Source organism: Ovis aries, chromosome 2, assembly GCF_016772045.2.
Source record: "Ovis aries strain OAR_USU_Benz2616 breed Rambouillet chromosome 2, ARS-UI_Ramb_v3.0, whole genome shotgun sequence".
Lineage (NCBI taxonomy): Eukaryota > Metazoa > Chordata > Mammalia > Artiodactyla > Bovidae > Ovis > Ovis aries.
In genome coordinates, this window is record NC_056055.1 from 199,333,593 (window position 1) to 199,348,567 (window position 14,975).

The 14,975-nt window shown below is 41.1% G+C and overlaps 1 protein-coding gene across 7 annotated transcripts in view; it reads right to left on the minus strand.

The window, feature by feature from the left end:
* Positions 1-14,975, minus strand: part of ANKRD44 (ankyrin repeat domain 44) — a 313,666-nt gene that overhangs the window by 21,208 nt on the left and 277,483 nt on the right. For all 7 annotated transcript variants that reach the window (XM_027965056.2, XM_027965055.2, XM_042244028.2 and 4 more), the window contains exons 17-18: positions 14,706-14,777; positions 4,225-4,426 (exon numbers count right to left, since the gene is read on the minus strand). In XM_027965056.2, coding sequence (XP_027820857.1) covers positions 4,225-4,426; positions 14,706-14,777 — 274 coding nt within the window. The remainder of the gene's footprint in view (positions 1-4,224; positions 4,427-14,705; positions 14,778-14,975) is intronic.

Below are 14,975 nucleotides of genomic sequence, written 5' to 3' on the forward strand. Positions count from 1 at the left end.
TGCCTTCTCCCAGCAGCCTCCCACCCTCTATCACTTCCACTCCCCTCTCTCTTCCCTGCTGAGCTCTGACTGGGGGCAGCAGGCCCTGCCCCTCCTCACTCAGCTGCCCAGGTGGGAACTGGCAATGGGCAGGAAGCGTGGCCCCAATCTTGGGTTGGCCTTGACTGCCTGGGGTGGAACCCATGGACTCACTCTGTCCTGTGTGCGCCAGGCAAGATGTTCTTTTAGGAAGAAGACCCTGGTGCCGCAGGGTCAGGAACCACCTCCCAGGCTGATAATCCCTGGGGTGGGGTACTTTCCTTTAGCTCGTTGAATGGAACCCGCAGCCTTGCAAAAGACAGGATTTTCTACTCAGGGAGTAGGATGCAAACAAATACATTTAAAATTCTGAATGTGACCTTCTCTCTGAACAATAAGAGTACCATAAAATACATTGCATTAACCTTGTTATGGTTGTAGAGAGAGAAGGGAATAGATGCAGCTATGTTAGGTTGATAAAGGCTCTTCTTAGAGCTGTGTTTTACAGCCCTTTTTATTGCATGCCAGTCATGAGAGAAGGCTAATTTAACGACAGCACATTTTTCAGGGACAATACGTATTAGAATTAGCTCACATTCATCAACACCACTCAAATTAACTACAGGGATAATACCCCCGTTTTGTAGACCACTGCATTCAGCTAATTCTCAGCAACATCCCATTTATGTACCTCAGGAGGAAATCTTGTAGAAATGTTGTTGCTCTTTTGCTTTTTGTTTTAAAAATTACGTTAAGTCTCTTAGCACTGGTGAAATATGCAAGAGGTTTAATGTATGCTTAAAAGAAAATAATTAGCAGAGGACTGAAAGCTAAATACTACAGGTGGTACTATTTTATAATACTCATGAAATACAGCATATTTTGATTGATTCCTTTTTCTATATCAATTTGATATTCTTTAAATTGTTGTTGTTGTTATTCAGTCATTAAATCATGTCTGACTCTTTGCCGTCCCTTGGACTGTAGCACACTAGGTTCCTCTGTCCTCCACTATCTCCTGGAGCATGCTCAAATTCAAATAGTCATAATCATAATAGTTTTGAGGATTTTTATTTTTGCCTAAACTAAAAAAGGGGAAAAATGATCTAATTTGTATCACTCATCCAGTATGAAGGAAATGGCAACCCACTCCAGTATTCTTGCCTGGAGAATCCCATGGTCCCATGGCGGGCCATGGTTGCACTGAAGACTGAGATGGTGTGGAGGATAGTGTAGTCACTAGCTGGCTTCTATATAACTTTTATTTTAAAAGTGTGGCTACACTAGAATTCTCGGCTTCCTACGCACATTTTCCCTGAATTGCCTTCTAGCAAAAAGATGCTACCATTTCCTTTTGCTGTGCCCTGCCAAATCCAGCTTTGTCTCAGACTAGCTCAGCCTCTCCCTGACTATGAGTGACAGCCATTTTTCATGCTGCTCAAAGACCACAACTGTCATTACAACTATCTATGCCAAACCCTCTAAAATCCATCCTGGCTCCTGTTCCTCACAGTACTCTCAGGATTTGAAACAAAAAATTGGCCTCTCAAATGAGCTGGAAAAGATTCTGGAAAAGCAGATTCTCAAAGCACAGGCTAAAGCTTCTGCACAGCAGACATTCTGTGGAGAATAAAATCAAATGACAGCCTGCACCTTCTCAACAAATTGCACGGGGGACACCCAAAAGGAGTGAGTCCTGTTGACCACTAGGGGGCTCCATTGGACTACAGCCTTTATCACAGTGGCAAATGAATGACTGATTATTCTTCATTGTTTCCCTGTTCACAAGGGCGATTTTCCACAACCAAAATGGGTCCTTTGTAAGTGTCAGGAAGTACTCGGTAACTAAAGCAGGGTGCTGGCATTAATAATAGGCAACTTTAAAAGGATAACTAAATGTAAACTATATGGTAATTCTAAGAATGCCTAGAATACCAAAAAGACTAAATGTGATGAGAAATAAGAACTTATAATTTAACCATACCAATCACTGCTGACGTCATGGCTAAAGTTTTTTCTAGGAACAACTGTTTCCAGATAATTAAGCAACGCCATGTTTTTTCAATCTTTGTATTATTTTTCCTCAGTGGTTTGAACATTCAGAGATGTAGATGGCAATGCGTCCACATAGTCTAACATTCTGAGAAAATTTTCCCAAGTACAAGAATCACAAAGTCTTTTGAAAACTGTTTTCATTCCTTTGCTTTCTCTGTATATCCATTATTTCACAGTGAAGATACTTACTTCTCTTTATAATATCTGCTATCCTGATCAAAGGCTATTATCACTGAACTCCTGAACCCAAAGAAAATGGTGCCTTAGCTGAGCTAGAAACTCTTCTACATTACCTTGTCATCTGTGTATATGTCTAGAAGTATCTGGACACAGTTTTATCTAATGTGCATTAAAGAAAAATCTCAGAAGAGGCAAATCACTTACTTTTTGAAAAATACATGTAGCTTTTTAAGAGACTATTTTTACACCTGATACATCAAGAGTCAGAACAAAATTGTGTTGGTAAAGCCATTATGTTCCAATTAAGAATAATTACTAAAAAAGGAAAAGATAGGGAGTAAATATTAACGTATATTAATGCATGTATATGAAATCTAGAAAAATGGAATTGATGCACCTATCTGTAGGGCAGGAATAGAGATGCAGACATAAAGAATGGATTTGTGGACACAGCGGGGGAAGGAGAGAGTGGGGCAAGTTGAGAGAATGGCACTGACACACATACGTTAACGTGTAAAACAGATGGCCAGTGGGGGGCTGCTGCGCACTACGGGGAGGTCAGCTCGGTGCTCTGCGATGACTGAGAGGGGTGAGATGGGCGATGGGAGGGAGGCTCAGGAGGAAGGGCACGTATGTATGCTGCTGCTGCTGCTAAGTCAAGTCGCTGCAGCACAGACGGCAGCCCACCAGGCTCCTCCATCTCTGGGAAATCTCCAAGCAAGAACACTGGAATGGGTTGTCATTTCCTTCTCCAACCCATGAAAGTGAAAAGCGAAAGTGAAGTCGCTCAGTTGTGCCCGACTCTTAGCGACGCCATGGACTGCAGCCCACCAGGCTCCTCCGTCCATGGGATTTTCCAGGCAAGAGTACTGGAGTGGGGTGCCAATGTATACATATACCTGATTTGTGTTGCACTACAGCAGAAACTAACACAGCGCTGTAAAGAAACTGTACTCCAATTAAAAATTTTTTAATTAAAAAAATTTAAAAATAATCAGAGCAAAAGTGAAGAAGTAACAAACGTCTAGAATGCAGAATAACACACTCAGAGGATTGCTGTCTGGCACATGAAGTAGCTGTGAAATATCATTAATTTTATGCTTCAAAATGCTATGAGATTTTATTCTATGTGATTTATCTGACGATAACAATACACCGTGCCCTTTTTTTCCAGAAAGTTTTGTGATTGCCATTGGCCAAAGGTTCTGAACGCTCTTTTGAGTTAAGAAGGTCAGATGCAGTGTAGAGGATTTTCAGGGCAGAATGATAGATATGTGTGTGTGTGTGTGTGTGTATTCGGTCATATCCGACTCTATAATCCCATGGACTGTAGCCCGCCAGGCTCCTCTGTCCATGGGATTTTCCAGGCAAGAATACTGCAGTGGTGGCCATTTCCTTTTCCAGGGGATCTCCCCGACCCAGGGATCAAACCTGTACCTCCTGTATTGGCGGGAGGATTCTTTACCACTGAGCAACCTATGGAAGCCCAGAATGGTAGATACATGTCATTAGACACCTGTTCAAATTCACAGAATGCACAACACCAACAGTGGAACCTAATGTAAGCCGTGGACTTTGGGCGATCATGTTGTGTCAGTGTAGGTTCATCCATTGTAATGAATATGCCAGTCTGGTGAGGGATGTTGATAATGGGAGAGGCTATGCATGTGTGATGGACGAGGGGTATGTGGAAAACCTCTATACCTTCCTTTTCGATGTTGCTATGAATCTAAAGCTGCTCTAAAAAAAAAAAAAAAGTAGCCTTTAAAGAAGGTCAGAGCCTCTCTGAATGTAGAACATTAATCATCTCTAAATGAACAGAAAGCCAAAAGCACTTTGGAAGAGCACAGGCATACTTGACGTAGAAAGAAGATATTTTCAAAATTGGGATGAAGGAAGATGCTGCCATCCATTTACTCAAACTTATAAGTGGGCCGCAAAACTAATGTAACCAGACTCCTGACAACCTACCTGAGGCATGAAGTGGGGTTCTTTTGGTTACATTGTCCTTCACAAAGATGGATGCACCTTGATTGATAAGTGCTTCCACACATTCCGTATGTCCCTTAAAGGCAGCCAGATCCAGAGCAGTGCGGCCTTTCTCATCCCTGATGTCCAGGTCTACCAGCGACTGCAGAAGGACTTCCAAGGCCTGGTGGTGCCCATTGTAGGCCTGCAAAGGAGAAACCAACAACTCAAGTGCTTGCTCACCTTAAATCCCACAACAGTCCATTTGAGGGGCTAAGCCTCCCAGGTCACGGAGGGAGATTACTTCAAAAAGCACATGGCATACTTATTGAAACACAGCTGAAACTAGAACTAGATGGAAAAATTACAGTGCACAGACCTCACCGTTACATATAAATTTTTTAATGCTCCTTCTCTTTTGTCAAATAATTTACTGCAAAGGTACTAAATGTATCAATGTATTCTTATATTTATATCTATTAATCCAGTAATCTAACACAGGCTAACAGCTAAATGAATTAATATATTCTTTTATCTGTCAGCTCAGTCTTAAACACATTGGTAAGATCCAAATATTTTTTCAGGAGGCTTTTCTGTTAAACCTGGAGGAAAAAAAAAATCACTAAAAACATTGTGGACTTTGTAATTCAACAGAAGCATACTGATCTTCTGTTACAGTCCAACATTTTAATTTCAACCATGTGATCCTGGTTGAGTTTCTTAATTTCACTTAGAGTTTGTTTCCTCATCTATAAAGTAAGAGCAATAAAACTTGCCTTCCAGAGGGGATGAGAAGAGATAAAATTTCACAGCCTTTGCATAGGGCATGCTTCCTTTTCTCTTGTTTTCTCCATTGATTATCATCAAAACATAAACACAATTATGGAAGTATATTCCATATATTAAGGCCAACTTCAGTCTTATTGTGAGCTACTATGCTGTGTTTAAGTTAGGAGGCTTCATACTACTAAAACACAAAACTAAAAGTCTGAAAGGAAATTTTTACAAAGTCTATAGGGTTAAACACTGTATATGCACATACAAGACCAAGGACCCTGAAATAAAAGAAAAAAAAAAAGAATTCGGTGGGGGCGGGGGATGGTTGGTGGAGGGAAGTAGAGGAGGAGACAGTGTCTTCAGTAGTCAGAGTCCTCTCATGGCGCCTATGCTATGTTTCTACTGCAGCAGTCACCCTAGGCACAATTTATTCGAAAAAATGCTTAGCGCAGACTAAGGACAAATTTCCTGAATACACAAAGAACTTCCATAAGCCATTCTAAAAACTAGGAAAGTGTGTAAAGGGTATGAAAAGGCAGCTCACAGAAAAAGAAAAAGAAAAGATCAAAAAACATATGGAAAAAAACATGTAAATTTTTAGGGTACTATTTTTTAACTACCAAATGGCAGTGATTAAGTTTGGGCATGTCTGGTATTAGTTAAGACACGGTGGAAAAAAATCAATTTACACTCTGTTGGTGGCAGTATAGATTGGTGTGATATTTGTGAAGGGTAATTTGACAAATTCTATCAAAAATTTTTTTTTTAAAAAACTAAGTTGCAAGTAATAAATACAATGATTTTGCTGTATGAAAAGCAAATATACTCAGCCACATACCTGTATCTATGTGTATATATTTCTGTATTCATAGGAAATTTTAGAAGATACAAAGGAAACTTAACAGTGGTTACTCTAGAAATGAGAGGTAAAGTAATGAACAAATGGACTTATTTTAACTTATCTTTTTAATAACTACTTGATTTTTTTCTCTGTATATATCAACCACAACAATAACAAAAACTAGATTAAAACGATCCACAAGATTTAAAGAGTACTAAAAGGAACTGTTTATAAAACTTTCTCATTATATTATTTTTATGAATGATTATGGTTATTATGTTACATATTAAACATATATATTATATGCATAGTATAACTCATACGTTGATGAATCCCAAATTTATATCCCAGTTACTTTCTAAGACTTGTATATTCAAATGTCTATTGAAATTTCCACTTGAATATCTAATATACATCTCAAACTTAACATGTCCCAAAATGAGTTCTTAATTTTCCTCCTAAAATTTGCTCCATCTCTGTAAATGGCAATTTTACCCTCCTAGTTGCTCAGGCCCCAAATTTTGGAGTCATCTTGTCTTCCCTCTTAAGCCCAGGGTTGTGGCCCTGCACAAGAGCTTTGAAACACTGGGGCAAGCGAGTGCTAAAAAGAGCTTCCCCATCTCTCCCCACTGCCTTGCCATGCCCTGGTACAGGGGTGCATCTGCTGAAAGAAAGGAAATTTTGTTGCTCACCAACAGAGGTGTCATCAGGTTGTCAGGCACCTGGTGGGAAACAGCCATCCATATCTCTGTTACAATTCACACACAGGTGTTGGGTAACTAGTAGCCCTCAATGACACGATCATCTCTACTTTCAAGCCATGATCATCTCTGCTTCTTCTTTAAAATATATCCAGAATCTATCCAGTTCCTCACTATACCACATCCTCTGTTGCCACAATGGCAAAAGCTTCCCTCCCATCTTGCTGTGTGCTGTGTTGTATCGCTCAGTCGTGTCCGACTCTTCGCGACTCCATGCACTGCAGCCTGCCAGGCTCCTCTGTCCATGGGGATTCTCCAGGCAAGAGTATTGGAGTGGGTTGCCACGCCCTCCTCCAGGAGATCTTCCCAATCCAGGGATCGAACCCAGGTCTCCTGCATTGCAGGCAGATTCTTTATCATCTGAGCCACCAGCAAACTATTACTGAACAGCCACAAGATGAAATCTTTGAAAACTCAAGTTGGACATAGCACTCCTTGATGAAAACTCATTGGGAACACAACTCAAAACTTCCCATGACCATTCAGACCCTTAGGATTTGGCTTCCCTCACTCTTGATCATCAGCATGGCCCCTTATTTACTCTGCTCCAACCACACTAGCCTCCCCTCCCCACTCCCTATGATTAAAGAAAGTGTTCTCTGGGCCATTGCATCTGTACTTTCTGCTTGCCCTGCCTGGAGAGTTCTTCTGCCTCTAAGAGCCACATGGCTTTTCTGCTAATTCTGCTTCAAACATTTCCTTATCTAGAGGCTTCCCAGAGCCTAATTAAATAGATCACTACCCTGTTCCTCAACATATAAGGCACTCTCCAGCCCACTTATCTTGTTTTATGTTATCTTTATAGGATTTATTATCACTTGATACTTATTACATATCTATTGTTATCTAAGATGGGAGGTACTTTGTATTTATTGCTCACTGCTGTATCCTAGACTCATGCATAGCACAGAGTAGACACTCAACAATAAGTTGAGGAATAAATTAATGAATTATATTATCATTTATTAGTATTAGTGATAAGAATATATTTTAAAGATAGCAACTATTTATTGAGGGCACTGTGTTGAGTGCTAATCTTTGCAAACATTCTTTTTATAGGCAAAAACACAGATCAAGCAATGATAATGAATTCATCCAAGATCACTTAGGAAGTGACAAAGTCAGGATTTGAAACTCAAAGTATCTACGTTTTTAGGCAATGTCTTAAAATCTTTCCCAGTAATTCCATTTAACTGACTTTCAAAATACTTTTGTGCCTACATGTAACGGGTCAGAGAGCTAAATAACAAAGAGTGAATCAGAAACCTAAGATGGAAAGCCTTTAGTCTAATCTGACTTCAGAAGCAACAGCTAATTTCATGGAGCACTTGCTGTGTATCAGGCAGGACTGAACATATAGCACCTTATTTGCTAGGACAACCCATGGCTTGGATGCTACTGTTATTCCCATTGTTACTGACAAGGACACAGAAGGCACAGATGTTCCTCAATCCTCTCATGGGCACACAGCCTTCCATGGTGGAGGTGGAATTCTCAGTCACACCACAGAGCCTGAGCTGTGGGCTTCTTGTGAGCATCTACAGAAAGCGTGCGACAGGGCCATAATGTATACATTTATCTTTTTTATTATAGGAAGTTTCAAACTTATACAAAGAAGAGAGGATAGTGTCATAAATTCCCAAATATCCATCATCTAGTTTCAGCCATCATCAACTCATGCCATCAGTTTAAGCCAGCTTGGGAGCACCTATCCTCCTGTAAAGGTGGAGCATCTACATTAGAGTATAAGTCGGTCTCTCTCACTTGACCCTGGGCTTGAGCCTGTCACTTATTTGAACTTAAATTTGTGTAACACCTCTTCTCATTTTAAATTGTAATGGTAGTGACTGACTCAGTTTATGTAGAAATCCTGACTTTATATCAAAGGGAGATGAGTCCACATAGATAACATCAAAGGGAGATGAGTCCACATAGATAATAGCAGATTCCAGATGCTATTTGCAAATGCTCCTTTCTTCAGTGTCACTTACTATGATGACAAAGATAGTAAACATTTACACTTTCTGTTATTTGACTTTAGTCCAGTTAAAAAGCAGAGACATTACTTTGCTAACAAAGGTCTGTCTAGTCAAGGCTATGGTTTTTCCAGTGGTCATGCATGGATGTGAGAGTTGGACTGTGAAGAAAGCTGAGCACCGAAGAACTGATGCTTTTGAACTCTAGCATGGGAGAAGACTCTTGAGAGTCCCTTGGACTGCAAGAAGATCCAACCAGTCCATCCTAAAGGAGATCACTCTTGGGTGTTCATTGGAAGGACTGATGCTGAAACTCCAATACTTTGGCCACCTCATGTGAAGAGTTGACTTATTGGAAAAGACCCTGATGCTCAGAGGGATTGGAGGCAGGAGGAGAAGGGGATGACAGAGGATGAGATGGCCGGATGGCATCACTGACTTGATGGACATGGGTTTGAGTGAACTCCAGGAGTTGGTGATGAACAAGGAGTCCTGGTGTGCTGCAATTCATGGGGTTGCAAAGAGTCAGACACGACTGAGTGACTGAACTGAACTGAACTGAGGAAAGTAGAATTGGCAACTTATAAACTGCATGCATATCTACAAAGCACGGTAGATAACATATTTAGATTAATAAAGAGAAAACTCAGAGCAAAAAGAAATGTATGCAGGGAGGAACCTCATGTAGAGGGATCAGCACTGCTCAGGACTGCAGAGTTACACTGCAGGGCACTTAAGTGCTCACCTAAGAACCTAACTCCAGTAAAAGACCCCTGAAGTTTCTCTTTTTCATTCTCACAACAAAAAATAAGTCCATTTGCATGTGTTAAATTTACTACTGCCATTTCATTCTTTAGATATTTCCAAGTATACTTCATTTCCACATTAGATCATGCTTATTTTATTTGCTGTCTCACAAGATTCTGCGTATTCAGTTCATGGATTGCCAGTGAATACAAAGAATGTTCTTGCTTTACCATAGCAACTTGAAGTTTACTTTGAAGTATAAAACTTTCTAGTCCTCTGACTCAAGGTGGTCTAAAGGTGGTCATACAGCTAATGTTGTAACAGGACTGGAACCTAAGTCATCTGATGGCCTTTCCTTTTGGGCTTCCCTGATGGCTCAGCGGGGAAAGAATCTACCTACAATGCAGGAGCTGCAGGAGCTGCAGGAGATGTGGGTTCGATCCCTGGTTTGGGAATATTCCCTAGAGTAGGAAATGGCAAGCCATTCCAGTATTCTTTCTTGGCAAATTCCATGGACAGAGGAGCCTGGCAGGCTAGAGTCCATGGTGTCACAAAGAGTTGGGCACAGCTGAATACAGGAGCACAGCATAAAGAAGCTTAATATTAAAATAAAATAGAGTGAAACCTGCTGAAGGAAAGCTTCAGAATTCCAATCCATGTTTTCTTCTATATCAGGCACTTGAAAATTCAAAGAGAGGATGGCCGAAAGGCTAGATTTATGTATAGAATTCCCCTTGTCTCTTCATTTAGTCAAACCTACATCTCTTGAATTTTAGTATGCAAAAGCATTACTATACAGAGTTGAAGACATAAAACTATGTATATTAAACATCCAGGGCAAGTTACGGGAAATAATAAAGGTAAACTTGATAATACAAGAATTTTCACTTACCTTCACACTTTAGAGCTTAACCCTAGAAACAAACTATCACATAATATGGGACTCTATTTTATGGCTAAATGCATGACTCTATCTTTAGGTAGTTATGTGATTCTTAAAGTCTATAAAAAAGAATACAATAAAACTTCAAGTTCTCTGAAAGAAATTCAAGTAGTCAGGAAAGAAGATCTTTCTCATGTCGGCAGTGCATATGAACCAAGCTCATAATTTTCTTTCTATTTCCATCCTAAATCAGGTGTTCAGTGGGTAGTTCCACAGATAATTTCTTAAATAACTCAAGGAAGAAGTAATCACACAAAAGAACAAATACGTTGGTTCAAAAAGCATGTAGTATTTTGGCTTTCAATAGATAACCCAGTTTAAGCCTTCACTAGAAGCAGCAAACATTTCAAAATTTTTTTACAAAAGACTTTAAAATATCTCATTAAGTAACTTAAATATTTCTTAAACATGATTAATTTCTTTAAATATTTTAGATTGGAACTGAGGGCAGCAGGAGAAAGAATTTGGAATCTCAGCAAAATCCATGAAACAACCGGTCCATCTGGAAAACTCGACAGCTGGAGCCTTTCATTTGCATAGCCTTGTTTCTCAATTTAATTTTTTTCAAGTGGATGAAATGCTTATGAAATTCACTGGGCGGATAACCCTGGAGACTTGAATCATTCAGCCAGGAAATAGTAACTCAAGGCAGGTCAGGTTTCTTGGGGGCAGTCAAGGTTTGGGGGCATCTGGTTCTCTTTCATTGTAGACTCGTCCATGGAAGAAATAATGTGTCTTGAGTTTTAATTAAGTTAATTGCTACAGAAGGTCCTGGGGCGGGTGATGGGCATACTTGTGGGGTTCTTGGAGCAAATACTAATTTCTTTAAAAAGTGTTAGCATTTACAGGGAAAAATACAAAACAGTTTTAGAATTAACCCACTGCTATCACCCTGTCAAAGTCATCATTATCATGGTTGTCTTATTTCTGCTTTGTTCGCTGACAATTTAAACTCAACATAGAAGCTAAAGTGATGCTTTTAAGATAAAAGCCGTATCACATCATCTGTCTCCTCAAAACCCTCCAAATGGTTTCATATCGTGTCAGAAAAAAAGTCAAAGTTCCCACTGGGGTCTGAGGCCCTACCCTGCCTCCGTGCCGCACTCCCCAGCCTGCTGACAATATGTGTACCTCATCTCTACCACCGTCCCCTCATTACTCTGCTTCAGCCACGGTGGCCCTGCTGTTCTGGGAACGCGCCAAGATGCTCATACCAGGGACTTTGCACTTCTGCCCAGAACACTCTTTGGTCAGAGACCAAATGGGTAGCTCATCGAGTTGCTGTTCAAACAGGAGATTCTGTGCTGTGAGAAACATCACCCTGTCTGCCACCTTGATGCTCTCTACCTCACTGCTCCTGTTTGTAGCGTGAGCAGCACGCACTTCTTACCATCTGCTATGTTGTCTACTTACTTGCCTAGTGTCTTTCCTAGACTGGCCACCCTACAAAACCAGCGGTTGGGTTTTGTTTACTGCTATCTCTCCAGCTTCTGAAGCCGTGCTTGGCACAGGCACAGTCAGTACACGTCAAAGGGAAGAATGATACTGATGTTACTAAGAGCAAAGATGAAGCCCCAGCTGATTCCACATAAGCCCAGGTGCCGTTCTAACTGCTTTACATGTATTAACTCATGTCATCCCCACTACGTCCCTATGACAGAGATAGTGCTATTCTCCCCATATAATGGGTGGGGAAACTGAGACACAAGAGGTTAGTTTTTGCCCGAGATCATACAACAAATTAACAAGTTGGAAAGGGTTTGGGGGTTGTTAATTAACTCACTCCTTTTTAATTTACAGATAGGAAAACCATGTCCAGGTGAGATGCTAATGAGAAGACTGCTGGCTGGGACCCCCTCTTTCCAGGGGGTGCTTACTAGACCCCTGCCAGCTGGAGAACTACCCAAGCCCATCTCTCTCCAGTGATACCATACCACCCTGTCTTTACATGACTGGAAACTCATAATACTTAGCAGAACACCTAGCATCCAGAAAGGACTCATTAATTTATGAAAGAAAAAAGAAAAAGAATGAGAGATTATAAAATTTTTGGAAGCTAAGAAGGGCTCTTCTCAGATTACCAGCGGGCTTAGCAATGCAATCAACCACACTGTCAAAGGAAATGAGAATCCTATCTGAGATAACCTTACTGATAGGTGTCTCTTAGGGTAGCTAGAGCTTCTATGAATGCCCAGCCTTGGGCTAACTTCCCCAGGCCCAGCAGATGGCTGAGAAGAGAGAGGTTCTAGGGTCAACCTTAAGAGCAACCTGCTTTGTTGCTCTAAGCCATATCACATCATCTGTCACAACCCTGTGGACTGCAGCACACCAGGCTTCCCTGTCCATCACCAACTCCCAGAGCTTGCTCAAACTCATGTCCATAGTCAATGATGCCATCCAACCATCTCATCCTCTGTCATCCCCTTCTTCTCCTGCCTTCAATCTTTCCCAGCATCAGGGTCTTTTTCAATGAGTCAGTTCTCTGCATCAGGTAGCCAAAGCATTGGAGCTTCAGCTTCAGCATCAGTCCTTCCAATGAATACTGAGGACTGATTTCCTGTAGGATGGACTGGTTGGATCTCCTTGCAGTCCAAGGGACTCTCAAGAGTCTTCTCCAACACCACAGTTCAAAAGCATCAGTTCTTTGGTGCTCAGCCTTCTTTCTGGTCCAACTCTCACATCCATACATGATACAGGAAAAACCATAGCTTTGACTAGATGGACCTCTGTTGGCAAAGTTATGTCTCTGCTGTTTAACATGTTGTCTAGGTTGGTCATAGCTTTTCTTCCAAGGAGCAAGCATCTTTTAATTTCATGGCTGAAGTCACCATCTGCAGTGATTGTACTAAGAGACAACTGGTATGAAATTTTATACATAAATATCCACCCACCTTTTCTACTCTAAGCCCATGTCCAGCAGAAAGACTCATGGACGTTTTAGCCTGCTTTCACAGGACTCGGCATGTGCATATTTATCACTGTGCATACCGTGGTTATGTCGGTAGATGTGGCAGAGGGTGGTGAGTGAGATGCTAGCAGATGGACTGGTGGGTACCTGAGGAGACTGGCAAGGAGGGAAAGGCTCCAGGGAGTGTGATCAGTTCATCCCAATCCTCATGGGATGGCCTCATCCCTTCCTTCCTACATTCCTACCTGCCTCAGTTCATCCCAATCCTCATCCTTTCCTACCCTGACTGAATTTCTTTGTGTCCATCAATAAAATACTCCTCTCAGCTCTCCAAAATCTCCATCTCAATTTTTCATCAGCATGAAACTGAAAACGTGCTTATGTGTGCGTGGTACTGAGTACAATGTTGTCACTGTTAAACACAGAGACCCAGCATCCTACTCTTCCCAGTATCCAATCTCTAGCTGTGTCCAAACATCTTGATGGCCCTGTACTGAGGTCTCACAACTCAGCAGCGCCTTGGGCAGGTGAGCTGGCTGTTGTCAGTCTGAGAGGTTTCTAGGGAACAGCTGTTGATTAGCAAGACCTTCACAGACATAGAGTGGTGGTAAGCTTCTCAGCTGTCACCCTCAGGGAGAGTTTGGTGATTCTCACTCTGAGCTATTGCATTTCCTTTCAATGATGGGATGTGGAGAGGAAGCTTTATTGGTAACAAAGTAACTTCTGCCTCCCTCCCTAGCGGCTCAGATGGTAAAGAATCTGCTTGTCCTGCCAGAGACCAGAGTTTGATCCCTGGTTCAGAAAGATCTGGAGAAGGAAATGGCTACTCACTCCAGTATTCTTGCCTGGAGAATTCCATGGACAGAGGAGCCTGGTGGGTTACTGTCCACGGGGTCGCAAAGAGTGGGACACGACTGAACATCTAGCACTTTCATTTTCACCTCCCTCCCAAATCTCACCAGATTACAAGAAGCAGGGTCTGATTCTTTCTATGAGACCCCAATTTCAAGCCTCGGCAGAAGCTGCAGAGCTGCTTTCATGCATATTTTCATCTTGCTCTCACAGGTCTGTGTTTAAATATCTCACAAGTTTTTAACTATGGTATTCAATTATCTACAGTTCAATGCTTGTTGTCTATATTTACATCTCTAAAATAAAAATAAAACATTTCCTCGGTTAGTAATTATTATTACTAGATAATAATTTTAAAGACTGCTAAAATGTGTAACAATCATTATTAAGAGCACTGTGATTGGGCTCCATGCACACTGTCTCTTTTCCTGTGTCCTCATTTTACAGATGGGGAAATCAAGGCTCGGACAAGGTGAGTGATGTGAAAGTCACCAGTGGGTGAAACTGGGATTGGAATTGGAGTCACATCTGTCTCTGCTGCCTGAGGCTTTAACCATGTACTGTGTTCATTATGAGTTATTACTGCATTGCTATGCTTTCCTTTTAAGAGCAGCCTAGTTTTGGGAACACTTAGGGTTCTTTTGTAACAAGCTGAAGCTTCCTACAGCATCTCACTTACAGCTAAATGGAGCGGACTCTTGGTAGCACCGGAATCTGACTCTTCAAAAACACTGTTGGTTCTTTCCAAAAGCTGTGGAGAGGAAAAGAAAACAACAGTATGTGAATACAATCTGCAGAAGGAATCCTACTTTACGGATACTAATGTTGACATAAATGAGAAAGAAGGCTTCAGTCTTTAGAAATCATGCAACTTATCAGAAATATAAGAAATCAGATACAGCATATCTAAAACAAATATGGTAACTGAATATTTCAACTTCTAGGTCAT